The 27,468-nt window shown below is 45.7% G+C and overlaps 1 protein-coding gene and 5 non-coding genes across 6 annotated transcripts; all 6 read right to left on the bottom strand.

The window, feature by feature from the left end:
* Positions 1-427: 427 nt before the first annotated feature.
* Positions 428-27,339, bottom strand: ncapd2 (non-SMC condensin I complex, subunit D2). The gene is made up of 32 exons (XM_062539199.1): positions 27,250-27,339; positions 26,628-26,754; positions 26,446-26,521; positions 26,283-26,341; positions 25,807-25,982; positions 25,113-25,255; positions 24,837-24,964; positions 24,450-24,573; positions 24,139-24,286; positions 23,427-23,624; positions 22,146-22,280; positions 21,655-21,742; positions 20,988-21,198; positions 20,206-20,324; positions 19,468-19,710; positions 18,976-19,150; positions 17,419-17,503; positions 11,600-11,736; positions 10,612-10,744; positions 10,111-10,186; positions 9,545-9,793; positions 9,102-9,256; positions 8,285-8,396; positions 7,830-7,953; positions 7,469-7,624; positions 5,194-5,371; positions 4,597-4,691; positions 4,179-4,259; positions 2,558-2,741; positions 1,716-1,872; positions 1,263-1,373; positions 428-1,151 (listed from the first exon to the last, which is right to left on the bottom strand). The coding sequence occupies exons 2-32, from the start codon at positions 26,743-26,745 to the stop codon at positions 1,069-1,071; spliced, it is 4,257 nt and encodes a 1,418-aa protein (XP_062395183.1). The 5' UTR covers positions 26,746-26,754; positions 27,250-27,339; the 3' UTR covers positions 428-1,068.
* On the bottom strand, positions 18,504-18,834 carry LOC134083500 (small nucleolar RNA U85). Its single transcript, XR_009939744.1, has one exon. It is a non-coding gene; the product is annotated as a small nucleolar RNA U85 (small nucleolar RNA).
* Positions 20,639-20,943, bottom strand: LOC134083498 (small nucleolar RNA U85). Its single transcript, XR_009939742.1, has one exon. It is a non-coding gene; the product is annotated as a small nucleolar RNA U85 (small nucleolar RNA).
* LOC134083497 (small nucleolar RNA U85) lies at positions 21,305-21,612 on the bottom strand. Its single transcript, XR_009939741.1, has one exon. It is a non-coding gene; the product is annotated as a small nucleolar RNA U85 (small nucleolar RNA).
* On the bottom strand, positions 22,630-22,930 carry LOC134083502 (small nucleolar RNA U85). Its single transcript, XR_009939745.1, has one exon. It is a non-coding gene; the product is annotated as a small nucleolar RNA U85 (small nucleolar RNA).
* Positions 25,442-25,742, bottom strand: LOC134083499 (small nucleolar RNA U85). Its single transcript, XR_009939743.1, has one exon. It is a non-coding gene; the product is annotated as a small nucleolar RNA U85 (small nucleolar RNA).
* Positions 27,340-27,468: the final 129 nt, after the last annotated feature.

The following is a 27,468-nucleotide window of genomic DNA, read 5'->3' as shown; positions in this document are numbered from 1 at the left end:
TCATCAGGCTCCAGCAGCCAAACGGCGGTCCTCGAGGAATACCCTCCACGACGCAGATGCGCTGGAGGGCCCCAATAAACTGACAGATTATTCCGCACGAAAACAAAACAAACACAACGCTCAGCTTCATCTCTCACTGCAGATTGCACTTTGGCAGGGCCAGAGGTAGAGAGCAGAAAGATTACGAGGAGAGCGAGGGAGAGCTGTTACATGGCCTGCCAAATAAGGCATGACCTCACCGCACTGTACACACAACTGGGCAAACACACTCACATACGGAGTGTGAACCTACAACTCATTTGTAATGAGCCCACAAGACACAGACAAGGACATTACTCACAAACAACCTCCCATAGTCTTGGAGCGAGCAAGCGAACGAGTGTGAGCAAGATGAAGACAGTGATTGAGTTAGAGGATTTTGGGAGGATTTGTAAAAAGTTAAAAATTCTGATTTATTTAAGAGCATATTGTTAAACGACCAGTTCAAAACATGAATAAAAAGAGACAAGACATACAGAGGAGGAAGCAAATGAGTGAAACTCCCTGGCTGCCCCAGAGGCTCACCAGCTGTACAACATTCTGCAGTGAACTGGACCCAAAGGTGCTCACAGCATCCAAAGGACATTTGTGGCGTCTTGCAACTTTTCTAGGGATCTCACATGGAAAATCATTTACTTACTAGAGAATAAACATACATATACACACGAACACAAAAAAAAAACAAACAGACAGCATAGTTTCTGCTCTGCTGAAATACACTCTTAATATGCAATCACTTGTCACAAGTGGTCAAAGATGAAGTTAAGATTAAAATAATAATAATAAGTCAAAAACTGGAGCGTGGACGCTTAAAAAGGTGTTGGGTCTTCAGGTAGCCGCTTACAGCGCTGGCTTAAAAGCATGCATGGTGGGATTCACACAATAGCAAAATGTACTGTATTAAGTCCAGCATTCATCGCTGTGAGCCAACGCTCCAAGCTGCATGAATCGGAACGCACCCAATTATATAAGAATTAAAAAAATAAAAAAAAAATGGTTAAAAAGGAAAGAAAAATTGACAGAGGAGGTTCAGTGCCTCAGACGAGTGCGCCGTGAGGCCCGAGCGATGGGTGTCGTCACTTTAGGGGTTTCACTTTCCTCCATGACAGCATCTGCAGACACAGACAGACAAATAAATAAATAAAATAAAATAAAATAAAATAAAGGTTTTCTCTGTCTTTCATCTGTTTAAGATAGGCGTTACAAGAGGATTGTTATCTCACCCTCTTCTTCCTCATCGCTGCTAAAGACGATGACCTTTCGGGGACGCCGGCCCGCCTTTTGTTTGGGGGTCACGAGGTCGCTCTCCTCTGGAACAGTGGATTTGACCCGTCCTGCAAGTCAGTGATAGTGGGACAGAGAGGGTGAGCAACAGAGACAGAGGGATGCCATGATAAAAAGACGTGAGGTAAACGAACAATGTGTTAACAGGATTTCCATTTACGTAAGGAAACAAAGGAGCCCCTATTAGCATCTGATGGGCTTATGCACACTCAACTGGCTGTACCCGTGAGTATGATCTGTTGCAAATCTGAAGAACATCACTAGAATGTCAGGTCAAACTGACCAGAAGTACATTGTTCTTTTGATCTAGGTATGGTTTAATCTTTTTCTGCTACAATACAATGGATGTCAATGGGAAGCGGACAAGGAGGTGAGTTTGTGTGCGTGTTTACCTCTGGTTTTGCGTGTACTGCGCGGTGGTGCAGAGGTTTTGGACAGCTGTGTCTGAGTTTGCTCTTCACTCTGAGACTCCAGCTCCTCGTTCTCCACGTTCTCCAGCCCTTTGGTGTGTACTGCCGTCAGCTTCTTCTCAAACTCATCCACCTGGGCCTGAGCGCACACAGATGGACAGACGGACACACACACACACACACACACACACACACACACACACACACACACACACACACCACACACACACGTTAAGACACAAAGACAATCAATCAAGACAACAGCAATGAGTTTCTCAAAAAAAAAAAAAAAAAATGTATCAAGTGTTAAAAAAAAAAAAAGAAAAAGGGTGGGTGGGGGGGGGGGGGGGTTGATGTTGCAGGTGCTGCATGATTTCTGATCATTTTCATGTGCTTAACATACACAAAAACAGAAGAACAGCTATAAAAACAGGGACCTCCTCAACATTTAGAGCAGCGGATCACATATTGGTGAGGACGAACCACAGGAGCCGTGGCACTCTGCCCATCTCTGTGGGACAGTGTGAAAGCAAAGTCATGGTCTAGGTGGCAAGTGCTGCTCGACAAAATATGGCGCAAAATAGACAGAATGTGTGTCAGCGGCTTGCTGCTGACCGTGTTGAATTTCAACCGGTGCGGACGTGCATCCGTTTTCTTTTGTTTCAAGGTGAGGGGTACAAGTGTACAAGTTGTTATAGAAACTATGTGATGCTCTATGTGACTATTTGTCGCTGGCGCAGGACTATTAATATTTATTAACACTTGTCGCCTGTACCATAAATCGGCCTTTAGAGTGAGAATCTCTGGGCAATGGGAGGTGGTACCTTGAACTGGGGCTTGGCTCCGCGGCGCAGCTTGGCGGTGATGGACAGGAGGGGCTGGTAGACGCCGGTCTCGGTCAGCTTGTCGCTGTAACATTCCCAGCACTCCTGCAGCCGCTTGAAGCCGCGCTCGCACACGGACAGCAGCGACAGAGACACGGCCACGTCCGCCCACTGACGCTCAGTCCTGAGACACACACACACACAAACATTTTACTTCATTTGTGTCCACAAATAGTAAAGAAATATACACAAAGACAAACATTTGACAGGTGCAATAATTGCTCAGACAAGATTGTCATGTGACTGCATAACAGTCTCTTGACAATAACAAAACAGCAGCTCGACAGATGCTATGGATACCATGGAGGTATTATAACTGGAGAGCGTGACTAAGTCCCGCCCTCCATTCAAATGAATGGCAGAGGCTAGGCCAGTAAATCCAGCCAATTCATAGTCAACGGCATATTAAACACTGGAGCTCCGATCCAGCGCCAGTCGGCTCTGACCATGCGCAAAGTTCCAAAGCTGGAAATGACGCATGGACCTACATTGATTTCTATTGGACAGTCTGTAAAAAGAGAATCATCCTCTAGTTCAGAGGGTGGCGATAATGCACATACCTTGCTTGCCGCGTAACAAGCAGAAAAAGTTGCTCGGGAAAACACACCTGAGTCCAGTGGAGTGTCGCACGGAGTAATGATTGGCTGTAGATAGCCGTCCAACATGTGCGCGCGTGAGAGCTCGTGCCCAACACGGATTTTCGTGCACGGAGCTGGCTCTAAATGCTCCATGAGGTGCCATACTTGAAAATGGCGCTTGCTAACATGCCGAAGCTAATCTACACGGCCTTGACCCAGTGATGGATACGCACAACACTTTCTCCACACACTGGTTATTGGTTGAGGGTCAGAGATCAATCTGAAGCCTCTGAAGGGCACCTGAACAACTGAAAGACTAACGAGAGAAAAGAGTGACCTATTCTGAGGACATATCAAATAGACCTCTGAAGTTCACCTACAAAAAAAAGCTGCCATCTTTGCCCAAATAAGGAGATCTGGTATCTTGGATTTTTATCTATAGGAAAATAATAGCACCCGGATCTCCTTATATGGGCAAAGATGGCAGCTTTGTCTCCTTTTTGTAGGCGAACTTCAGAGATCTATGGCCCACCGACTTCAAACAGAGACCGTGTTGCACATCTAGCCAAACATAAGCATCAAGGGGAAAGACAGGAAGCCAAAAGTCGAGACCTTTAGGTAGAGGGATTAAAAGTTGTCTAAACTATGGTGTTTTTGCCAAATGTCTGAGGCTGTGAGCCGTCCCTGGTCCTCTGGCAGATGGGCTGCGTGAGCCTCTGATTTCCAGTAATCCGGCTCCTCACGGGGCCAGCGCTAGCTGCAGCAGGGGATCGTGGGAGACGTAGTCCTGACCCACTTCACAGCAGCGGGAGGATTTTACAGTCACGACCACATGCGTGAGCGCGCGCGCACGCACACACACACACAGTCATGAATTGAGGAGAAGAATGAGCGCTGTGTGGGTGGGGAAATGGGCGAGGAAAGAGTGGTGTGGTGCGGCGAGGCGATGCGACAGACAGGAGGAGAGATGGAGGTTCACTCACTTTGCCGTTCTGAAACGCTGGCAGAGTTTCTCCACCAGGCTCTCAGTCTGCCTCTCCTTGGTTATGTAAGAGAACAGTTGCCTGGAAAGAGAGGGAAAAACAAAACAAACCAAAAAAAAAAGATTAATTATACATTGAAATGAAATGCAAAGGGCACACATTAACAAAATTATGCAGAATAATTGTCTCCCAACAAACAAGAGGGAAAAAAAGCATTTACATCAGATTTAAATTTTAGACATTTTAACAAAACTCTAGGGCCCCATCCACAATACCTCCACACATCCGCAACACCCACACATTCACCCACACAAAGACAGCCATCCTTGACAGCACTTTTATCACTTTCGATGAGACACACCAACAGTCACACACGGACGATTTATCGGTACAAAATGACGGTAGGCGAGCGACTCACTTCATGATTGTGTGGAAGTCGTCCTCCGATATGCCCCGCTCAGGGTCAGACAGGCGGCTGATGATGTCCGGCAGCAGGTTGTAAATGGCATTGTCCTGATCATTAAAGACAGAGACAGAATAAAGAGAATAAAAATGAAACCACATTGGTTTATCAGCAACTTACAAAAAGACGAGAATTAAAGTATCAGATGAGAAGAAAGAGAAATAAATCTCTGACCACGGCACTCCATAAAGTTGCCATGCCCTGAAGAAGGCTCCAGTCGCTACGCGTGGGCATTTAAGTCCTTGTATGGACATGTCATTTTCAGAGACCAAATGCCTTGTATACGCAAGTATACATGGCCAATAAGCCTGATTTGATTTGTTTTGATAAAAGCATCTGCGAAAAAGAATGACTGAAGAAGTTTCACATTTACGAGTGTCCTATAAAACAAGGTTCCTTGCTTATTCAGGTAACTTCAGGAGTAAATTACTGATCTCTAAAAGTATAAAGAGAAGAGTTAAGAAGCTGTTGAATAAATGGTGGTCCTCTTGGGATCAATCTTTACTCCTGAAGTCACCTTGTGTTGAGGCAGCTCTCTGATAGGTTGCGTACCTTGGAGGCAAGCTCGTTGAAGAAGTTGAGGGCCAGGCTAGCGATGTGAGGCTCTGGGTCCAGCAGCAGCACGGCCACCTCGCTCACCTGACCTTTGACCTTCATCACGTCCTTCAGCACCAGCTGAGTGAGGACGGTGATGGCCGTCAGCCGGACCGAGGCGTTTTCGTCACTCAGCCTGCGGATGAAGAGATTAAATCATGAGATGCAGAGCAGAAAGTAGACAGCTCGCGTCAAACAACGAAGCACAAATTGCACACGCAAAATATACCGAAATGCTTTAAAACTACTAACGTGAACTTAATGATTCAATAACGATTCCTATTATGATGGTCTTAAAAGGGGTACAAACACAACAGATGTCTTGCATGACTTGAGGCAAACGTTGGCATATGTACAGTACCACCAAAGACATTGCGCAGCAATGTTATGTATACTTGTCAGTACACACTACATGCAAGGGTGGGAATGTGCACGTGTGCTTGTAGTAGAGCCAGTGGGCAGATCTCCTCCTGCCTCCCACTGGGGTTAACGATCAGAGGACAATGCTGACGGACACCGCTGTCACCCCCCTCTGCGGCCCTGTGTTCGTTCTAAAGGGGGGTGGTGGGTAATTATCCCCTCCACAAAGGCAGCACAATCAGGCCCATCAGCTCCACCAGGGACCCTAGGATGCGACCCGAAGGGCCTATGGCTCTCGCTCCCGCCGACGGGGTAATTATAACCGCCGCGCCAATCTCTGCCACCAGTGAGAGCCATAATCAGCCATCATTGTCATGCCCACAACCGGGTTTACGCTGTTTTCAGGGCGCCCAACGGGAGAGAATGGGAAGAAAGAGAATTGCTTTACGTCCACACTTGAAAAGAAAAGAATGGGTGGCCCAGGAGGAGGTGGGGGTGTGAAGAGAGGCGGAGTGGGGGGCGTTGGGGGGGGGGTGCAGGACATTGGGGCACTTCAGAGAGCATCAGTGTGGTGAATGTGTTGCCACGGTAACATGAGTAGGAGTGGGTCTGCAGCGATAAGTTAAAGTGCATTTGCGGCTCGAGTTCTCTTCCTCGTCCTCCAGAGGCCCTTCCTTGGCGAGAAGTACAAACGAGTGAGTGCAGCATACCATGATTCACTTCTAGGTACCGAAACATCATCTCGGCATATCTAGCACCCAAACAGGTTCCGTAAACACCACAGTAAATGAAGTTCATACGCATAGGAAGACAAAGACCCTGCCCTCTGCTGGATGAAGGCAACAGAGAAATTGGCCATCATGCAAAGTCCAGTATATAGACAGCTGCCAGTCAGATCTAAAAAAACAATTGACATAAAACAAAGTCAACTGCCAATCTTTCCAATCTCAAAGCCTTTTTATTATGCAACGAGGTGCAACTGGCTTTTAAGGTATGTTTCTATTTGGTGGATGTGTCACAAGTCCTGTAAGGACTGTGCAATTAATCAAATTAATCTAGTTCTTGTCAATTAGGACTTCGAACTATGAAACCATAAATGAAAACATAATTTTGCTCATTACATAAGAGCATTTGCATTGTTTCATCTTGAATTACAAATCCAATTTAATTCACGTTTACAACGTTTACAAAATGGATGATGTTTCCAAACTAATTGAGTAATTGTGCTAATGGATCATGATCTCATTATGATCAGAATAATTATGAATAACATATTCTATCAACAATGACGTATGCACAAGACCTGCTGTATTAAAAAGGGCAGTGCACACAGTGTATCCACTGAGTCACTTACAGGAGTGAGATAAGAATGAAAAGCAAATAAAATGGAACTTATTTACATTGATTTAATGAGGCTTGGAAAATCTTCAAAAGCAAGCAAAGAACCGAATGGCCGTCTAAAAGCGGCTTGTACGAACAACAGAGTGTTCAACATGCAACTGTTTATGTGGAAACAAAAGTTTTACTAGGTTTTATCCGGGCTGAACGCAACTCAGGATTTGCATTAGAAAAGTCTATGCTCAGCCAATAGTGAATGAGTGAACTTAAGCACTGATGGTGTTGAGCAATTAGGCAATTAGCAATGCCACCCACACAATGTTTAATACACCGTCAATAACCCACTTATACAGCAATCATAGGAGTGCAGCTTTGTTTCTCATGTGCCCACAAAGCCAATCATTCATGAAGCTTCCCATAAACCTTAAATCTTTGAACTAATGCTGCCACACTTTAAGCAGTTCTGACCACAGGTTTGCAAGTCATTATGGGTGTCGTGGTCTCACAACCTCAGACAGAAGCTGGCAATCCTCACCTGGCATAGAGGTTGGGAGTCCAGGGTTCCAGAATGTTTGGGAACCGCACAGTCAGGTCACCGAGGGCAACGACTGTGTTGGACCTCACAACAGGCAGCGGGGATTTCTCCAGGATGGTGAAGAGGAGACGAATGTGCTCCTTACAGGCAGCCGGGCTAAAACACACACACACACAAACACACACACACACACACACACACACACAAATTGAAACATGAATACTATGGGGGAGGGGGGATATTGTTTTTCCAAGAGCAATCTAAAAGGTACCATGCAGGCTTATTAACGGAGATTAAAACTTCCACCACCACTACAGACCACCCGCAGAGCTCTGGTGAGCGCAGCGGTTGTCATGGTTACCTGATCATCATGTACTGGGAGAGCGCGAGGCAGGCAGCGGTGGTGAGCTGAGGATGGGAGTAGCGGCCGGGCGAGCTGCACACCTTCACCAGCAGCGGCACAAACACACACAGCAGGTTCTCCTCTGAGACACACACACACACACACAGGAGCAATAGAAATCCATTATCAAACCAGTACAGTTGTTCATCCATCTGTTCCTACATTCCTATTTACATTATAGTGATTTGCATATTATTAGTGAGTTGACTTTGTAATTGCCCAACTTGGACACCGAGGCACACATTAAAGAGGCAACACACACAACCATAAAAGAAAATAATAAAATAAAAAAATGAATGTGACTGGACACAGAGCACTTCATGCCCCTTTGTGAAAGTTGAAATTAGAGGGGTAAACTCAGTGGTCTTGTTGTGCACTGGTAAGGCATTTAGTGGGTGGGTGATCAGGCTTACCTGCCAGCAGCTCTGTCTCACAGATCTTGCGGATGAGTTCAGACTCGGTGTCCTCTGCCGAGGCGCCAATCAAGCCAAGCTCCTCCTCCACACAGCTGTCATTGGCATCTTGCTATGGGGTGACAAAGATGACGAGCCATGAAATCTACTGCTGGTGGTCAACCATGTAACCTCGCCATGGGCAGCCGTGGCCTACTAGTTAGGGCTTCGGGCTTGTAACCGAAGTGTTGCCAACCAGTAGGAAAAATGTTGGCGAGGGAAGTGGTTGAGCAATGCTCTCCCATGCCCACATTCACGGCCGAAGTGCCCTTGAGCAAGGCACCTAAGCTTTCAGTGCTCACTGCTCACCGAGCACCGCTTTAGCAGGTAGCTCAGTGCTACGGGTTAAGGCCCATTCATGCTCAACGTAAAACACGGATACGGATACGTGTGGAGTGTTTCAAACGTTCTTTCCGTTGATTTCGTCCGTACTTTGACACGAAATTGAGGAGCTTATGATTACGGATGAAACGGATGAAACGTTGCAATACCGAGCATTACCACAGGAATATCACAGGCAAAAATGGAGGCGCTATGCATTCACACGTAAAATACGGACGGAGGTATGAAGACACCACCGGATAGAACGTGCGTACAAAATACGGACGTAAATTGCCACACGTTGAGCATGAATGGGGCTTTTGTGTGTGTTTCACTAATTCACAAATTGGGATAAATGCAGAGACCAAATGTCCCCTCATGGGATCAAAAGAGTATATATACACAGTATACTGGAGTGCCCAGGCTGATCAAGCCGACCATGGCAGAGCGCGCTCACCTTAGACTTGTTGGAGGGTCCCTTCTCCTCCTTCTCCTCCCTCTCTCCCCTCCTCCGACGGAGCTCGGCGCTCACGCTGCGCTCCAGGTGCGACACCTGCCAGAAGGCCACACACCCACAAAGCGCCACCAGCTGGGCCAGAGACACGCAGCTCACTGCACCAGGACAAGGGGAGGGGGAGAGAGAGAGACATTTTTAGAGGAAGAACACGAGCTTAGAGACATGATGCAGCTCACTGGATCATGAAGAAAGAGAGCTTAGAGATAGTTATATGCGTCTCTGAAGGTTTTATACTTCTCAACATGAACTTTAATGGACTAAGAGTTACTGTTAAACTCTGCAAGATGTGAAGAGACAAAGAACACACGACTCAAGAATAGCAATCGTCTGAATATAGTAAAATATATAAAAAGGCGTGTTGAATAACTGGAGGGTCTGTCCACCTTGCTCTCCCTGATCCTCTGGGTCCTGAGAAGAGGCCTGTGATTGGGGACTATCCCCCTGTGACTGCACAATGGACGCATCATCCGATTGGCTGGTTGGCCGAGCTTCAGCGGCCTGCTCCAGCAGCAGGCGAGAGGATCGCTGGAGGAGGCGGCCGCAAAGCTGGTCAGGTGACTCGGCCAGGAAGTAGATGAGGCGCACGGCCTGCTCCATGAAGGTCTGCCAATAGGGACAAGACAGCACAACCCCTACAGAGGAACAACAAAGTTAAGAACAGGCGTCTGCTCTGGTTGGTGCCCTCGCCCTTAACAATTCCACCTTTTGTAGATTTCACAGGAGAAGAGTTTTATTTTGTAGTGCTTTGGATAATGACCCATTTAAATAAATCACGTCGAACACTTGAGTGCTTTAAAGTATGTAGACAATGTATGGTTTTATCCCACGTGTTTTATTTCACTGTACAATTTCTATACTATTCCAGGTCTGATAATTCCATACTTTCTCAGGTCTGAAAAGAAAAAAACTAGACCAAGCCAAGCTTAATGAGGTGTGTGTGCATATTTACCATCAGCGACGGCCTGAGTGAGGCAGCTGAAGAGCTGGTGATCCTGAGGCAGCCTAAATGGAGCCCCTTTGGACATCTGAAACAGCAGAACACAAGTGCCGTCAATGAGGGCAGTCGCATGGACACATTCAACTACTGGTTGTCTGGCTTAACCACCGGTATTCTGCTGCTTAAGCCTACCTTACACTGACAGACTTTGACCAGATTTGGGAAAGACTCTTGAAAGATTGTAGTCTGAGTAAAGCTTGAATGAGGGGTATTAGTTAAAAGACTACAATCTTTCAAGAATCTTTCCCAAATCTTTTCAAAGTCTGTCAGTGTAAGGTAGGCTTTAATTTATCATTTTAACAAAGGCTAGACACACACTCTGGGTTAATCCAAGTTGCTATATCCAAGGTGACATTCTTTTTACTGGAACGTTTGTTCTGTGCACACACCAACATCAGCGCGGTGTCCTTGTGCACGTGTGCTAACAGAGCAGAAAAGATAGTGTGTGCATACTCTGATCTGATCGGTGACGTTGCAGATGGTGATGACCGTGTCTCTGGCCAGCAGGTAATCCTCCGTCACAGACTCCCCCAGGGCCACTGAACACAGCGTGTCGAGGTTACTGAGCACCACCTCTCTCTCCGCCCTAAAAAACACACACACACAATCATTACGACAGTGCCAACAAATAATTACCAAAAGGGCACCATACAGCTGACTCTAAACAACAGAAAAGATGCAATACATCAACACTGCTGCAATAAGCCCCTTGATGCTTGCTTGCTTGTGCGCGCTCGTGCGCGTGTATCTGAGCGTGACCTGACTAATGCAGCTGTGGGACGGACGGACCAGAAGAGCAGTGAAAGACACATTATCCTTTAAATTAGCTTTCACCATGCTCCGCTGCGCCGCACTCCGGTATTCATGCCGAGAGCCCGTGGGTGGATTCCTCCCAGCCGAGAATCTTAAAGACGCGAACAGGACCCAGGGAGGCAGAGCAAGGCGCTGCCAACAGGCTGACATCTGTCTCTACCACCTTCTCCCTCTCTCGCTCTCTCTCTTTCTTACTTTAACACAAGCTCCCAGAGGGTTGAAGTGACAAGAGTGCAATGTGTTGGCTGAGCACTCTTTCAGGGCAGTGAGGTCTTAAAAAAAAAAAAAAATAATAATTTGTTCAGTGTGCAAAGCCGGTCACCAGCCTGAGGCACTGAACTTGGGAGTTCACTGCTTATGGTATTAGTGGGAAATTAGACTCCATATCTGTTCCCACACACAAAGGCAGCTGCTTTTTTTATTTTTGTGCGTGTGTTCTAGTCGATAGTAGGGGCCTTTTCATGAGAGCCCGTCTTTAAAGTAGCATGGTGAATTATCACCGCTCGACAGAAAAGCAGGGCCAGGAGAACAACCTCACAGTCAAATGGGCTTACAGTCACTTTAATGTCAGAGTGAATGGACACTATTGTTCGGTGCGCTTTGATGGTGTGCGCGTTTGTGTGCTCACCGTGCTGCCATGCCCAGCAGAAGGACGGCGGCACGCCTGTGAAGGGCTGCGGTCTCCCGCTTGCCGGAGAACCTCTCCCAGAGCGCCTGCACTACTGACGCCTGCAGGGCACTCTCGCTGCCGAAGAACTCGTGCACCTGGGGGAGCCCAGATGGAAGGACACAACAAAAAAGAAAACCACATGGTTTATATTGAGGTTAAAGCAACACTAAAGCAATTTTCCTCAGTCACATTATTAGATTATCTAGCAAATGACAATTTCCACTGACAAAGCAGAGTATGTTGCATGATTTTATGAAAGTATGATGTGTTGTGACATCGAAGCAAGTTACATTTGTAGTTTCTCATGTCTCATTCCATCAAACTACAGATCCGCTACCCAATCTAGTAAACTTCCATATAATAGTGCAGTTATAGCCGATAGAGGGCCACAAAGCGAATACAGAACTGCTGTTCATCCTGTTCAAATTGATGAACCACTGAAAGGTACAAAAAACTCTTTAGTGTTGATTTAACTTTAACTTGCCAAATTTCCCCCAAATTGTTGTGTGCCTTTCAGGAAGTGTTATCAAAAATTGATTTTCTAGGCTTTAGTGTCAAAACAGAAGCAGACCATACATATTTCTAGAGTCCTACAGATGGTACGGGTTGAGAATGCTCCTTTCTTTCCCGCACATCGGGACTCCCGAAGCATCGGGACTTTAATTAAAACTGCAACCGCAAGGGGGCAACATAAGACCGCCTTAATAAAATGAAGGTTCGGCTCATACCGGAAAACACGGAAAAACCCGAAGACACCGCGCTGGTGACAAGCGGAGAAAAGAGACATCACGCTCGGCATGTCAGATTGCAGTTTCAGAGTTTTCGAATGTTTTACAGCGTACCTCACAGCTGGCTCTCTCACTCGACGTAGCCTATAGCCTATAACTCAGTCAGTCCAGCAGAGATGCCAGAGCAACGTTTTGGTCAATGGAGAGGGAGAGAAATGCTCCGCATATCCGTCTCATTTAATCATTAAAATGAAGGTGATGACTGGCGAAATTATAATCAAACGACGTTTCAATAAACCATTGTTGAAATTAATGAAAATGGTTTTAGAAGCCTTCAATTCAACCTGAAAGACTCGATATAGGCAACCTTAGATTAATTCATTAATTCATTACGGTTACAAGACCGCATTTCCGTGAATAGGCTATTATTGTCAAGGCGAAGACGAAAGAGATGGACAAGATGGACATTAGGCTACATTTATGCTAGGAATACTTAGAAATGTGTAGGCCTATAGGCTATTTTAAAACGGAGGCATGTTCATTTTTAACCGGCGACGCTGGGTAGCTTACCCAGCACTTTATCACAGATTTTGTCCCCACCACTTTCGACAACTGAAAATAAAATGTATTTAACAGAAATATCTTTAATAGGCCTACATGCCTATCATGTCACTTTACTTAGGCCTATAACCGTAGGCTACATGCATGGAGAAGATCGCGCATTTTGTAACACATTGTAACAATGGATGGTCAGATATGCGATAGGGCAGTGAGGGTGATTCATTGTAACCATCGACTAGTAGGCCTAGCTCCGCAAAAGAAGTTTCTAGCAACTTAGAATATATGGATCTCGTTATGCATGTTCATGTTGATTCAGAGATAGACATAGACTACCGTGGGCTACTGTGCGTCAATATAACAGCATTTTATCATGTGGTGAATTAATGACTAACGTCAGTTTAACATGTCAGAACTTTTGATCGGCGTTTCAAGTGCAAGAGGCATCTTAATCATACGTCAGCGACCGCGGTTCAAAACTTACTCTACGAACCTCCGGAACCCATTAAGACAAGAGGCATTATTTTATTAAAAAGTTTTGCGATTTTTTTATGATTGCGATGTCTGCTGAAAAGAAAAGTTAATATGTGAATTCGTGGTTCAGCGCGCACACACACACACACACACACTTTAATACCTTTATTTGTGTTCACATTTTACAATGAATTTCATTGAACACAAACAATTTTAGACACCAGCATTGCAAACCCAGTAGCCTATGTCTCTGGTCTCAGTTCATGGGTACATAAAACAACGCCTTCTCCATATGTGGTCTAAGACTGGAGCGGCGTTTTGTTCTCGCACATGATAAACTCTCCCACTGAGCAGCGCTTTTTTGAAAGCAAGCCTCAGTGCGGCGACCAAACACATAGTCCATAAGAGTTTTCCAAACAATGCTTGCATCATCTACATTAACGGTGGCAGTTACAACGGGTGTGCGTGCAGCTAGATGTAAGAAAGTTATTTGGGTTTAGATGTTAACACTTCCAAACAATTTCCATGAGCGACTTTCGCGTGCTGTGGCGTTACCGGCCTGCTGCCGACTTCGGGCATGCGCACACACACACACACATTTTTACATTTACATAATAGGGCTCGGGCACACGCCTTGCATTCTAGGAATATCGCCGCCATTTGGTAGCGCACTGAACGTAATATCCATTCATTCAGATGCACAAGACAAGAAACAGAAATATAGTAGCGATTTATTCTTTTCCTCTTGCGATCGTGGGTTGCACTGTTACACCCCACTACACAGCAACATACTACCAAGAAGGCAAAAACTAAGTAACAGGAACACACTAAAAGGCGGGAGTAAATCCATAGTAATCCATAGTAAACTAAGGAGTGAAGCTGCCAAAGTGGCTGTGCCCGCGAAGTTTTGATGATCCCGAGCCCTAGTGTCAGGAAGTGTCTGTCGAGAGAGAGGGGGGAGGGAGGCAATCGTCCTCAATGCCGTATATAGGTAGGCTATAATGTCTAGTGAACTGGTTAGACAACTGTGGGGGAGGGGGAATGATCGCACAAGACAATTGCTCTTCATGAAATGGGTAGTCTCACAGACGTTTGTCGATGTTTAAACGTAGCCTACTACATCACTTGCGAAATCGGACGTGGCACATAGAATTATTAGGCTACTGGATTTAATATAGCATAGACTTTGTTCATCCTATATTATCCTATATTAAAATGTAATGTGCTGCGGGGAAGCATTGGGGAAGTCAGTTTAAGTCCTGTAACAATTTGCCTCTTATTATAATCAAGAGTATGCAGCCACTACGCACATAATAGTCTAGGTTACGGGCGGATGCGAGCAATCCCATGCAAAAGAAGGCCTTAAGTTAACGGACTGAAGGCCTGTTTACATGTCAAACATGCATTAAATCTAAGAAACGAAAAACACAAATATCATGTATTGTGTCGTAAACAGTTAATGACTTCGTGGCCACTATGCGCAACTGCATCGCGCAGTGAGCTGAAGGATAGGAGGACCGACACTTATTAACACAAAGCTTTGTAAAGCAATAACAACCACCCCTCAAAGTTCATTGTCCATAAGTCCAAACTATAAGTATAAAAATCCGACAATCCAAAACGATAACGAGATCTCCCAGAAACGAAAAACAAGTTTGTTGAGTAGCCTAGTCCTTCCAACAATCTCAGCTTTTGCGTTTGTTAGATAAAAGGCATTCTGTCCTGCTGTATTCCAATGAGAAAAAATCCACAAGGTAGGCTAAGGGTCACGGTAATGCAGCATGCAGGAATCTATATACGCACAAAACGAATATATCGGCCAAAACGAATGAATGGGTTGGAAGAGTCGTCTGGCTGTGTCAGCAGACTGCAGTCGGTCTCGAGGGGTTAAATAGCGCACGTACTTGAATTTTAATCTGAAGAAGACCACACGAAAATCAAATCAAATCAAAAAAGAAGGATTTCAAGTGTGCGAACCTTTTTCCATTTTTTTTTATGATTTAGCCTACTCTTGTTCTGCACCTTGACCGGGGATGTGCACAAACTTTTTTACTACACTTGAATTTTAAACCAACTCTTCTCTAGTCTATATCCTATAGCCATACTTTAATAATCAGATGTTATGCTCATTTTTGTAGGCTACACCTCACCGGCAAGCACGCACGCAAATGCTGCTTTTGCACATCTACAATATTGGCCAGGCGATATAGAATAGGCTTTTAGGACTGTATTTTGCCTTCGTGCAACTTTAGTTGTGCTCAATCTAAATTATTGTCAGTAAGGATAGGTCATATTACCAAATGGCGAACCTCGAAAATTATTTAGGATATAGAGCCGTGTCCATTACGCATGCAGTTATTTTTTAGGCTATTGTTTTATTTGAGTGTTTTTGTCTACCATGGCAAACATAGTTTAAACGTTCGCTCTAAACTTATGTATTTCCAATCGGCTTTCACAAAACCGATGAGGTCCAGATCTCAGTGGCCTCATAGCTGCCTACAGCCATGCATAGTAAGCCTAATGATAGCCTAATAGTTATGACATTAATAGCCTATTAATGACCTCATGTCGGAATGGCACGTTGTTTGAAAAAAAAAAGTTAAATAGGCCTAGGCCTACCGCCGAGTGGGGATATGTCGGAATGAACAGCGGATACCAGCTGGGTTGTAAAACATTACTGTATTCGTTGATCTTATCGATGCAGTCCGTGCGGCCACTTCTCCCCATCGTAGGAAACGTTCTGTTTAGTGTTGACAACACAAAGGCCTTCACGTTGTGTGGCAGTGCTTGCTTGCCCTTCGATCCCTCCCAGTTGGTGGTTTTGCACTTGTCCCTGAGTTATAGTCTATATGAGTAAGCGCTTGTGCTCTAACCGCATAATAAAAGAAGCACCTGCAGCAGTGCTTATGGCAAGGCTATTAACACCTGTCACTGAGCTATGGACAAGCAGTTATGCTCGAAAATTATCATAATAACAGACACACCTAATTGTATGGCTCTATGTTTAAACACATCAAATTAGCAAGCATTTCCGCAGCAACGTTTGCTTTCTTTTTCTGTCGGTCCGCGGTTGCTTGGTCAATTGCGCAGCAAATTATCAGATCACCGGACCTAATTTCACTCCATGTCTCGCGGACCAGCAGCAGTCTCCACGTTTCGCGGCCCATAGCTGCATTAAAGTGTCATTAGGTTGTAGGCTATATGTTTAGTGATTTCTTTGTGTGTTTTTCATTGTAGTGTGTGTGCATTGAGTAGCCTAGTTCCTTATACGGAAGAAGACTAACTATTACTTATATAGCCTATTTCTTATAACGAAACGCGAAGAAAAAATACGAGGACTGACCATCTCGTTTCTCCGCGTTTCCCCCAATACCATGGCGACAAAGAGAAATAAATATGATTTGACATTTAAGCTGATTGCTGACAAATTTGCCACACAATTCGGGAGAAGCAGCGGACAGGAGCGCCACCACAAGCAAGCACTTCTAGCCCAAATTAACATGGCAACGTTGCCTATGACTAAAGTGTCTAAGTAGGCTAGTAATATTACATTTGATTGGTAGCATGTTTGTAGCGCGCCAGTTTACCCATCCCCTACATCAAAACAGCTTAAAATCAATCAAAGAATCAGCTGTGTCGGCGTTAGGCTGTAGGCGATTTTCTATAACCATTTTCATTCATTTCAACAATGGTTCATTGAAACGTCGTTTGAATAATTTCGCCAGTCATCACCTTCATTGTAATGATTAAATGAGATTAAGGAGTCGACTATTGACGGATATGCGGTCTTCATCATTTTGAAATGCGGGATGAAACTTTCTGCCACCTGGTGGTTGTTTGGGTACATTGCCTTAGCCTCGAAAAAAATCGGCTTGACGGCCTGCGGGATCTCTTCGGGAGTCCCGCGGGAGAAGGTGCATTCTCAACCCGTACCCACTGTAAGACATAAAATGCAAGCCCCCCCCCCCCCAACCATAAAATTGCAAATGGCCACTTTGACCACCCTGCACTACTCACAATCTCTTCCAGACACTGGATGGTTCCCAGCGACGCATCAACCATCAACTCCGATAGGTTGTCCACCAGAGTTTGCGCTCTAGCCCTGAGAGACAGACAGAAATGCATTTATAGTCAAGATTGACAGATTGTCAGTGTAGTAATTTACTGTGCTGCCAGACTTGACACAGACGACAACAACTAAAAATCAACATCTGTGCTGGTGTAAACATACTTGTGCCGAAATAAAACACCATTTCGACGCTACCACTGACTGTGCCCATCAAAACACCTGAATGAGGATGTTCTCCCTCAAAATGATTTGTTCGTCTAGCAAACTAGTGAGGTACAGTTCTGTGTGTGAGGTGACCGCACTACACCCGACAGGACAGATATTCAATTTCATTTCCATTTTTTCTTTTATCACCCAGCATATTAGCATTTAACAGTTCAAAAGTCAAAATCATTACAAGAAAAAAAAAAAAAGAAAAAAAAGCAAACGCATGTATGCAACCACCCACGTCTGCAACAGTCAAATAAAATTGTGTGTCTTTCCTCCATTAAGTGGCATTTAATTTCTCATGTGAAGCCAGGCAAATTGTGGGACACTACCAATTAAGCAGCCATTAGAGAGAAGAGGGCTTAGAGAGGGGCCACATAATAATAATCATTGGATTTATCACTGACTTCTTCCAGGGTTCGGTCAGAGGTCTCTACACTGCCGTCAGAGGCAAAAAGGGAGGCTACTTAGGCAGAGAACAAAATAAATTAACAATATGCACATCAACATAACTGCCTGATAAAATAAAAAGCAAATATCAAATATCCTTAATTGAAAAGTGCACATTAGTGAAGGAACGTTAATAAAGAGCACAACAAATGAATGTAGCCTTAATCAACGAAGAGCTTTGAAGAGAGGGGGAAAAAAAAAGACAAAAGCCGCAGTAGTTATTCAAAAGCGATTGATGTATTCCTTCATCTGGGAACAACCGAGACCGCAACAACTGCTGATCAGTCGCAGAGAGAGCGGAGAGATGGAGAAAGTCGAGAGCAATTCTGTAGAAATGGCTCAGTCTACGATGCAGAAGCGTCTGAGTGATTGTCTTTACCCTCAGATTAAAGAAGCAGCTCATAGCTCAGTGAATTCCACCGAGGACAGAGTCTCAACCTGCACGCACATGTGCACAGACAGTCAGACAGACAGACACACACACACACAGACAGACACAAACACAGTAAGTCCCACCCTCTGTCCTTCTGCGCGTGTCTTTGCGAGAAGGCATTAGGAGCAGGACTGGGTTTGATGTAGGCCGGCCCTTACAGCAGAGCAGCAAACCTCCGCTGCCCTGCCAAGATTACCGGCCAGAGTGTGTGTGTGCAGGAGAGCCCAGCCCCTGATTCAGAGAGCTCACATTCGCCTTGGGATCATCACTGGGTAACAGCTACACTCTAGTTTATAATTTTCTCTGCATATTTCTTGATATTTTATTATTATTATTATTATGCTGGCACGAGAGAAATTAATTCTCCATTGCTTTGCGAATGCTGAGGCTTGTGCAGGTGTGGCAGCGCACTCACCTGGTGGTGTCTCCCTGAGGGTTGAGGTAGAGGCGCCGGTAGGCCTGCACCACTGCCTCCTTCACCGCCGTGTCCGTGGACCAGACCAGCGGCAGCATCTTCCTCACGCCCGACAGCGAGTTGGCAACGCTGAACTCGTACACGGTCACGCAAAACTGAATGGCCTCTTGCACCACTGGGATGGACGGACAGACAGATTGACAGACACACAATCAGGATGGATATTCGGTCTTAAAACAGAACCCAAACATCAAGTCCAACCCCCTGTAGGGCATTTAAATATTCCATAATCATCAGAACCAAGCCCTTCCAATGGGGCAGCCCTGTGCAGCTCAAGTTAGAATAGAGTTGCCTGCAACTAAGCACTTTAGGACAGAACATTTCCAGGAGAATCATGTCGGACAGCTGATGGAGAGACTGGGTGAAAACTCTGGATTCAGCCGGATGTGCAAAACATGCCATCCTCAGCCCAGGTCAGCAGAAGAGCCCTACCTGTGGTGGTCTTCCAGTAGAGCATGTTGTTGATGATGGCGATGGCCCTCTCCACCTGCAGGGCGAAGCCCTCCGTGTCGCGCAGGTACTGCACCAGCATCTCCTGCTTCTTCAGCTCGCCCTCGTCCACACTGTCCCCGGCCCTCTCCGCAGCCGCGCCCTGGCTCTCCCCCCCGGCAGAGGCGGCGGCAAGCAGCTGGGCCTCCTGAGCCTGGCCGTCTGGGTCCTGCTCATGCTCTGACCCTGTGGAGAAAGAGGAGAGCATTAACACATAAGTGTGCTACATCATTTTTGTTCCTACATTTTATTACCAGCTTGGCTTTTTTTTTTTACATTACATGCTTTTAAGAACAACTGGGCAAATCAAAGGTTATCAAAAAATCTTGACTGCAGTTTAAAATAACCTAGCTGGTCAACACCAGCAAATTGACAGAAATGTTGGTAAATATGAGTCATCATGCCAATAAAATGAAATCAAACCGAATTCAACCCAACTCAACTTAATCGATATACTGTATGATGCATGTAACTGTCTGAAAAACCTCACAAACTGGTCTTCTAGTTCAAACGCCAACACTTACCGGCGCCAATCAATTTTCAACAGACCAATTTCTACTCGGAGACCTATTTTGACATCAAAAGATTAGTCTCACCCATTCTAAAAGGTGTCTGCACCTATACTCAACCCATGGAGTATTCCACGGCCGAACTTGCCACAGTTTTATTATGCCCACTCACCTTTAAACAGGTGGCCCAGGGTGTGCATCACTGCCTGAGTGTTCAAGTTGGAGAGGCAAGAAAAGAACTTTGACTGCGGGAAGCGGTCGTGAGCCTTAATACACGCACGCACTGCTTGCCTGCAAGACATAACAGAAACATTAAGAAATACATCCACATCTTTCATGACCCAAACACAAGCCAACTGAAGTTCCACACACATGCCATAACGAGATATTCATCTGCTACACTGTCACTGGCATTGCTGCTTGAGTTTTTTCACCTTTTAAGCCTGGTCAAAAGCCTACACAAATCTTTTTATCTCGATTTCTATAACACTAACGGTGTGTTTGTGATAACTGCGGTAATTTACATGTGGAGTTCAGGGAAAGCCCAATGAAGTGCACTTTCAGGTCCTTCAAAGTTAGTTGCAAAGTTTCTTATCATTGTGGATTGCCCTCAGATTACCAAAGAACAAGATCAATGCTGATTGGCTAGTCAGGAGAGTGCCATGTTTCCATGCTTACCGACACACACACACACACACACACACACAATGTAAGCAGTTCCCTGGTCTCCCACTCATGACTCGAAGAGAGAGTATTCCACTTTGGGTGGCTGCTAGTTTTCTTTAGGTGGGCCCTTACAGTAGAGTAGCAAACCTTCGCTGCTCTACCAAGATTACCCACCAATCAGAGAGCAGGACAACACGGCCTCTCAGCCAATGAGCTCAAATGTGCCTAGTTCTCCTCATTGGGCATGATCTCTACATCCTGCGCAATTAACACCAACGGTGTGCTTACCTGTACTTGTTGTCTCTGAGGAGCTGGGCGATTTGAATGGCGGTGTCCCGGTCGCTATTCTCCTCTTCGTCATCCACCACATCCTCCTCCTCCTCCCCCTCTTCATCCGCCACCACCTCTTCATCACTGCTAGGCTCAAGGTGGGCCATCACTGTCTGCAGAACCTCTGGCTCCATAGCAGACCACAATTCCACAGCAGAGATCACAGCAACTGCGCACACACACACACACACACACACACACACACACAAATTTAAGTATAAAGGTGAGACCATTTGTACGATCTGTAGAAGCAGGAAGTTTCAATTAAAGGATGTCACCCTCAGATTACCAAAGAAGCAGCTCATAGCTCAGTGAATTCCACCGAGGACAGAGTCTCAACCTGCACACACGTGCACACACACACACAGACAGACAGACACACACAGTAAGTCCCACCCTCCATCCTTCTGCGCGTGTCTTTGCGAGAAGGCATTAGGAGCAGGACTGGGTTTGATGTAGGCCGGCCCTTACAGCAGAGCAGCAAACCTCCGCTGCCCTGCCAAGATTACCGGCCAGAGTGTGTGCAGGAGAGCCCAGCCCCTGATTCAGAGAGCTCGCATTCGCCTTGGGATCATCACTGGGTAACACACTCCAAGAAACCAGTCGGTTGGAGGAAAGGCCTTACCTGGCGACTTCTCAGCCATCTTGTCCTTCATCTCTTTCAGTTTGCCAGTTTCTTTCTCTAAGGGCTTCTTCAGATCTGCACTGCTGAGCTACATAGAAACAAAAGGGATGAATACAAGGCCTCACTTCAGTTCCAACTGAACCATACAGACGCAGTAATAACTTCAGACTAAAGCATAAAAAGAAAAACACGAACACCACAGATCCATTCACATCCTAATGATAAAATGGCTTAAAACGTTGTAGGTTTGACAGCAATGATTGACAAGAATGATTTTGTATAAATAAATCGTTATATATATATATATATATATATATATATCTTGTTACTGTGCCTTTATTTCATGAAATCTTGCCAGATGTAGTTTTAGAAAAGCAATAAGCCACTTGAGTCCGTAGGTTACGCTGATTTTAGAACAGCTAAGGGATGTTGTTAGGCATGATGTGCTAGTGGAGACCTAAAACCTCTTGGGGCCAATTGCCTGCAAGTACCTTGCAGCTGTAGGGATTGTGCGCAATGAAGGCAGCCAGCAGCTGGATGGCGCTCTTGCACACGTTGACAGACTTGTCAGCCAGACGGCCCACGGCAAACTCCATCACCTCAGTATAGCGGCACAGTGGCAGGGCCTGAGGAGAAAGGAGTGGGACACTGAATCATTCTGCAAATGCACATAGGTACACAACGACAACAACAACTCACAGACAGAATACAGGAAAATAAGACCCATGCAAGACGCCATCTGAATACGCCATTGTTTACCATAGCATTGTGTATTAATACACCGGATGAAAGAAGATGGCAAGGTTATGAGCCAATATTTTTTTCCTGGTTTCAAAACTGTAATTACAGCTCACACACACTATTACCTAAATTGTGATAACTGCGGTAATTTACATGTGGAGTTCAGGGAAAGCCCAATGAAGTCCACTTTCAGGTCCTTCAAAGTTAGTTGCAAAGTTTCTGATCATTGCGGATTGCCCTCAGATTACCAAAGAACAAGATCAATGCTGATCGGCTAGTCAGGAGAGTGCCATGATTCCATGCTTACTGACACACACACACACACACACACAATGTAAGCAGTTCCCTTGACTCCCACTCATGACTCGAAGAGAGAGTATTCCACTTGGGGTGGCTGCTAGTTTTCTTTAGGTGGGCCCTTACAGCAGAGTAGCAAACCTTCGCTGCTCTACCAAGATTACCCACCAATCAGAGAGCAGGACAACACGACCTCTCAGCCAATGAGCTCAAATGTGCCTAGTTCTCCTCATTGGGCATGATCTCTACATCCTGCGCAATTAAATTGCTCACCACACAAACACACCATCATTGCCTAAAGTTGTTCTAACTGTGGTTTACTTGTGGAGCTTAGGAAAAGTCCACTGAAACCACAAACATGAAAGCAAAGATTCTAGAACAGAGCAAGATGGATCAGCTGCGTCAAAAGAATGAAGTACGGTACAGGGCGCCATTTTGGTAAGCTCAGCAACATTTCTGACACAGTTCCAATCATATAAACCCACCTCAACAGCTGTTTTTGCCGTTGCCAGCTGTTTTTTGTTTTGTTTCTCGGTAATTATCTGGCCGTGTGAAAGGCACGATTTATTACTTTTCGGCTTACCAAAATGGCGCCCATGGAGCGTTAGAATGTACTTCAAAAAATCCAACGTATTCTCCGGCCAGTGATCCATCTTGCTCTGTTCTAGAATCTTTGCATGAAACCATGGCTATCGACACCATTGCATACAATAAGGCAACCACGTTTGTCCCACCTTGCTGTTGACGATGCGCGCGTACACCTGGAGGACGTGCGTGCGCACGTTGGAGTGCGTGTCGTGCATGTGCTCCTGCAGCGTGTCCAGGAAGCGGTCGCGGTCCGCCCGGGCCGAGTCCTCCAGCTGGTCGCCGGACAGGATGCGCACCAGCACCTCCCCGAGGATCTCGCACAAGGCCACGCGCATGCTGGGGCTCTGTGGGTCAAATAGGGCATGAACGGTCACGTCGATAGAACTGCTATTAACAACGTGTACGCAACATGGCAGCGACGCATCCCGCGTCTGTTTGGTGTGCTGGTTGTGCACGGCCTCAAATACTAGCATGGCGTGCCCGCAATATCCACATGGTCCCAGAGTGCAGCCCTGTCCTTAGCGTATGCAGTGACGAGCTACATTTTTTCTGTTCAAAGCTACCCTAGAGAGCCAACAGCTTGAGCCACAGGTTCACTAGACAAGGAGATACCGAGAGCAAAGACAACGACTACCTGAATTTATCAGAAATGTCTAACGCTGATTATATACAATAATCCATTTCTAATGAAAATGAGATAGATGCTAGTGCAGGTGATTCTCTTAATGGAGATGATGTGACTGAGAATCACCCATGCATATCTATGAGGACAAAGGCTAGTATGTTTAATGTGTGTGTGTGCATGTACGTCTGTGTGTGTGTGTGTGTGTACGTGCGAGTATATACACACACACTCACCTCTCCCTCCAGGTGTGTGAGAATGACGCTGATGTTGGGGATCATGTTCTCGGGCACCAGGGTGCTGAGCTCAGACAGGAAGCTGGAAAAGGCCTTCACCCCAGAGCCCTCTCTGCTCAGCTCCTCACTGGACTTCTGTCCAATCTCCCTGCAGCACGCACGCATACACACACACACACACAAGTTAAAAATGTTTTCCCCCCCATGATACACAAGGTATCACTGCTGTAAAAGTGAACTTTAAAGCATTCAATTGTGCATTAACTTGGTATTGAAAGCATCTCCACTTATGACAAAAGCTCAACTGTTACCTCATGATTTCTCCAACGATGGCTTTAATACCAAACTCAGAGCTCCAGGTGGCTACTGCCTGTGCGCACACCCCAGCCAGCTGCTCAAAGTGCTGCAACAGCTGAATCACTTTCACACGAGCTCCTGTAATTTAAAAAAACAAATACACAAATAAATAAAACACAAACCAGATCACAGAAACTGGGAGAGATGCTCCGCTCAATTCATCATGAAGCCAAATCCAAACTTGCAGAGAAATGCTAGCAGCAGAGACCATGCACTACATTTGTAACATCAGAATGATGCGTGTGTGCTTCTCTTACAGATCACTGCTTTTGTACTGCAAGTTGCTTTGGATAAGAGTGTTTGCCCACCACACACACACACGCTTGTATGTGTATACTGACCCAACATGTGGTTGTACTTCTTGATCATGACCCCAAGCAGGTGTATGATCAGGTCTCGGGTGGGCTTGCTCTTTACATGGCTGATGGTGGGATTCTCCAGAAGCTTATAGCAGCAGCAGGTCACACAGCTGTACCAACAAATAGAGGGAAAACAATCAACAAAGTGTATTTACGCTGACACAGGACATGCAAGTTAATCTGGGCAAAAATGTAAATTATGTGAATGCAAATCAACGAATAGCTAACTGAGCATCAGGGAAAAGAGGGCGGGCAGACCTGACAAACTCCTCCTCGACCAGCGACAGGCTCCAGAGGGAGCGGACGTCCAGCTGCAGGAGCTGGGACAGACACTGCAGGACCACCTCCCTCTCCGAGTCCCACTGCACCAGGCCCTCGCCACCTTTATTCTTCTTACCACCCTACAAACACAAACGCACAGACAAACAAACAAACACACACACACACACACACAGATTAATTCACTAACACAGCACTACGTGAAATCTCTGCTCCTCTCAATCATTTATATATCTTACCTGGCATCATGTCCGTGGACACTTTCAAGTCCTTCAAAAATAGCTGCAATGTTTCTGATCATTGCTGGTTGCCCTCAGATTACCAAAGAACAAGATCAATGCTGATTGGCTAGTCAGGAGAGTGCCATGATTCCATGCTTACTGACACACACACACACACACACACAATGTAAGCAGTTCCCTTGACTCCCACTCATGACTCGAAGAGAGAGTATTCCACTTGGGGTGGCTGCTAGTTTTCTTTAGGTGGGCCCTTACAGCAGAGTAGCAAACCTTCGCTGCTCTACCAAGATTACCCACCAATCAGAGAGCAGGACAACACGGCCTCTCAGCCAATGAGCTCAAATGTGCCTAGTTCTCCTCATTGGGCATTAACTCTACACGCTGCACGAGTACATCACATATCCCCAAGCAAGCAAGTCAGACTGATTTACCTTGCCAGTAGCAGTGACGATGCTCTGCCTGTAAGAGTCACTCTCCAGGGTCTCTGTGAACTTGCAGAGGAGGAAGACGCTCATCTTGACCGCGTTGAGCTGCAGCTTGCGGTCCTCTGCTGAGAGGGCCCCAGCATCCAGCATGGAGGGCAGAGACACTGACAGGCCTCTGACCACTAACACAGAAGGACAGGGAGCGGGAGGGAGGGTTTAGTTTCACAATATGCATCATGTACTACATACACACACGCACACACTAATGTTCAAAAGTCTTGGGCTGCTTAACTTGTTTAGCGGCAATGTTTTACAGACCATACATGTACAACCAGAAAAGTGGAAAGGAAATGCAGCATTTGAAGAGCACCAAATGTAGTTTTCATCAAAAATTACTAAAGCATCAAAGCAAAAGCTGGCTCAAGACTTCACACGCAGAGACAGTACAACACGCTGAAGAAAGGAGTGTCTGGTAAACTGACCTTGTCTGAGCAGTTCCAAAGTTTCCTCCTTCACTACCATGTCCAGAGTTCGCCAGTGCCTGAAGATGCAAGTTTGCGTGTCAATACATGAAACATGGCTCATCCAAAAGAGGTGTTCCTCTTGAAACAAAAGCCGGAAGATTCCAAAGACAAAAGTACTCACTGCAGCACGCTGTAAGCTGTGTCAAAATGCTCCAGGATACTCAGCGGGCCCTGACTCCGCAGAGCCTGTTTAAATCCTTGATAACAAACACAACACAATGATAGAAGGCCTTAGTGGGGGCTAAAGAACATCCACATCACTTGGCCCGAGGGACACAAAGGGTTCAGATAGCAGATGCTTACTGTTTAGGTGAGAGGGCAGCTCTTTTGGAGTTAAAACATCTTGAACCACGTACTGGTCCACACCGCCAGCCTTGACGAGGTCATCCCCGCTGATCGGTATGTTGAATTCCCACGACATCGCAGCGTGCTACAAAAAGGCAGCAAAAATGATGGCTTGTGCTCCTTGTGAGGCCAGGCAGAAGTTAGGCAACGTTCGCATCTGTTTATCTGGCCACGTATCTTTCTAACGCTAGTCAATAGCGTTGTTGACTTGCTACGCCAAGGTTTTGAAATCCCAAACAAAAGCGGATGCCAGTTTCAATGTGGCGTAACACCATCTAGGAATGGTACGTCTTTAAAAACAAAAAATAGCAACATATAACTAACTATGCAAGACTTACAAGAAAACTCCTCGTGTGTATTTAAGTCAATTTGTATTAGGGGCAGATAGCTAAAGGTACAAACGCACATAGCTATCGATAACGTTAGGCAAGTTAGCTAAAGTTAGCATAACGTTTACATTAGCTGCTAGCTCTCTTTCCTGCAGTTTCTAAACACATGTAGCAGGAACATTAACCAAGGCCAACAACATCATCATCATCATTGCACAAAATCAATAATAAATCAGAGCAAGTTAACTCACCACCCACTATTCGGCTGCTGCACTTAAAATAAAATGAAAAGCAGAGGAGTCAGTTCAAACAGGACAAACACTGCAACTAACGTGAACGGTTCGCAGCTTTGAATTCGTCCAGGAAGCCCGCCAAAGGAAATGCGTCATAACCACGCCTCCCTAGCTCCGATTCATGCATTGCAACTTTTATTCCACCAGATGGCACTGTTCAACATGATATAATATGAT

The sequence above is a fragment of the Sardina pilchardus genome, chromosome 6, assembly GCF_963854185.1.
Source record: "Sardina pilchardus chromosome 6, fSarPil1.1, whole genome shotgun sequence".
In the NCBI taxonomy this organism is placed as follows: domain Eukaryota; kingdom Metazoa; phylum Chordata; class Actinopteri; order Clupeiformes; family Clupeidae; genus Sardina; species Sardina pilchardus.
Note: the sequence above shows the minus strand (reverse complement) of the source record. Positions and strands in the feature narration are given on the sequence as shown.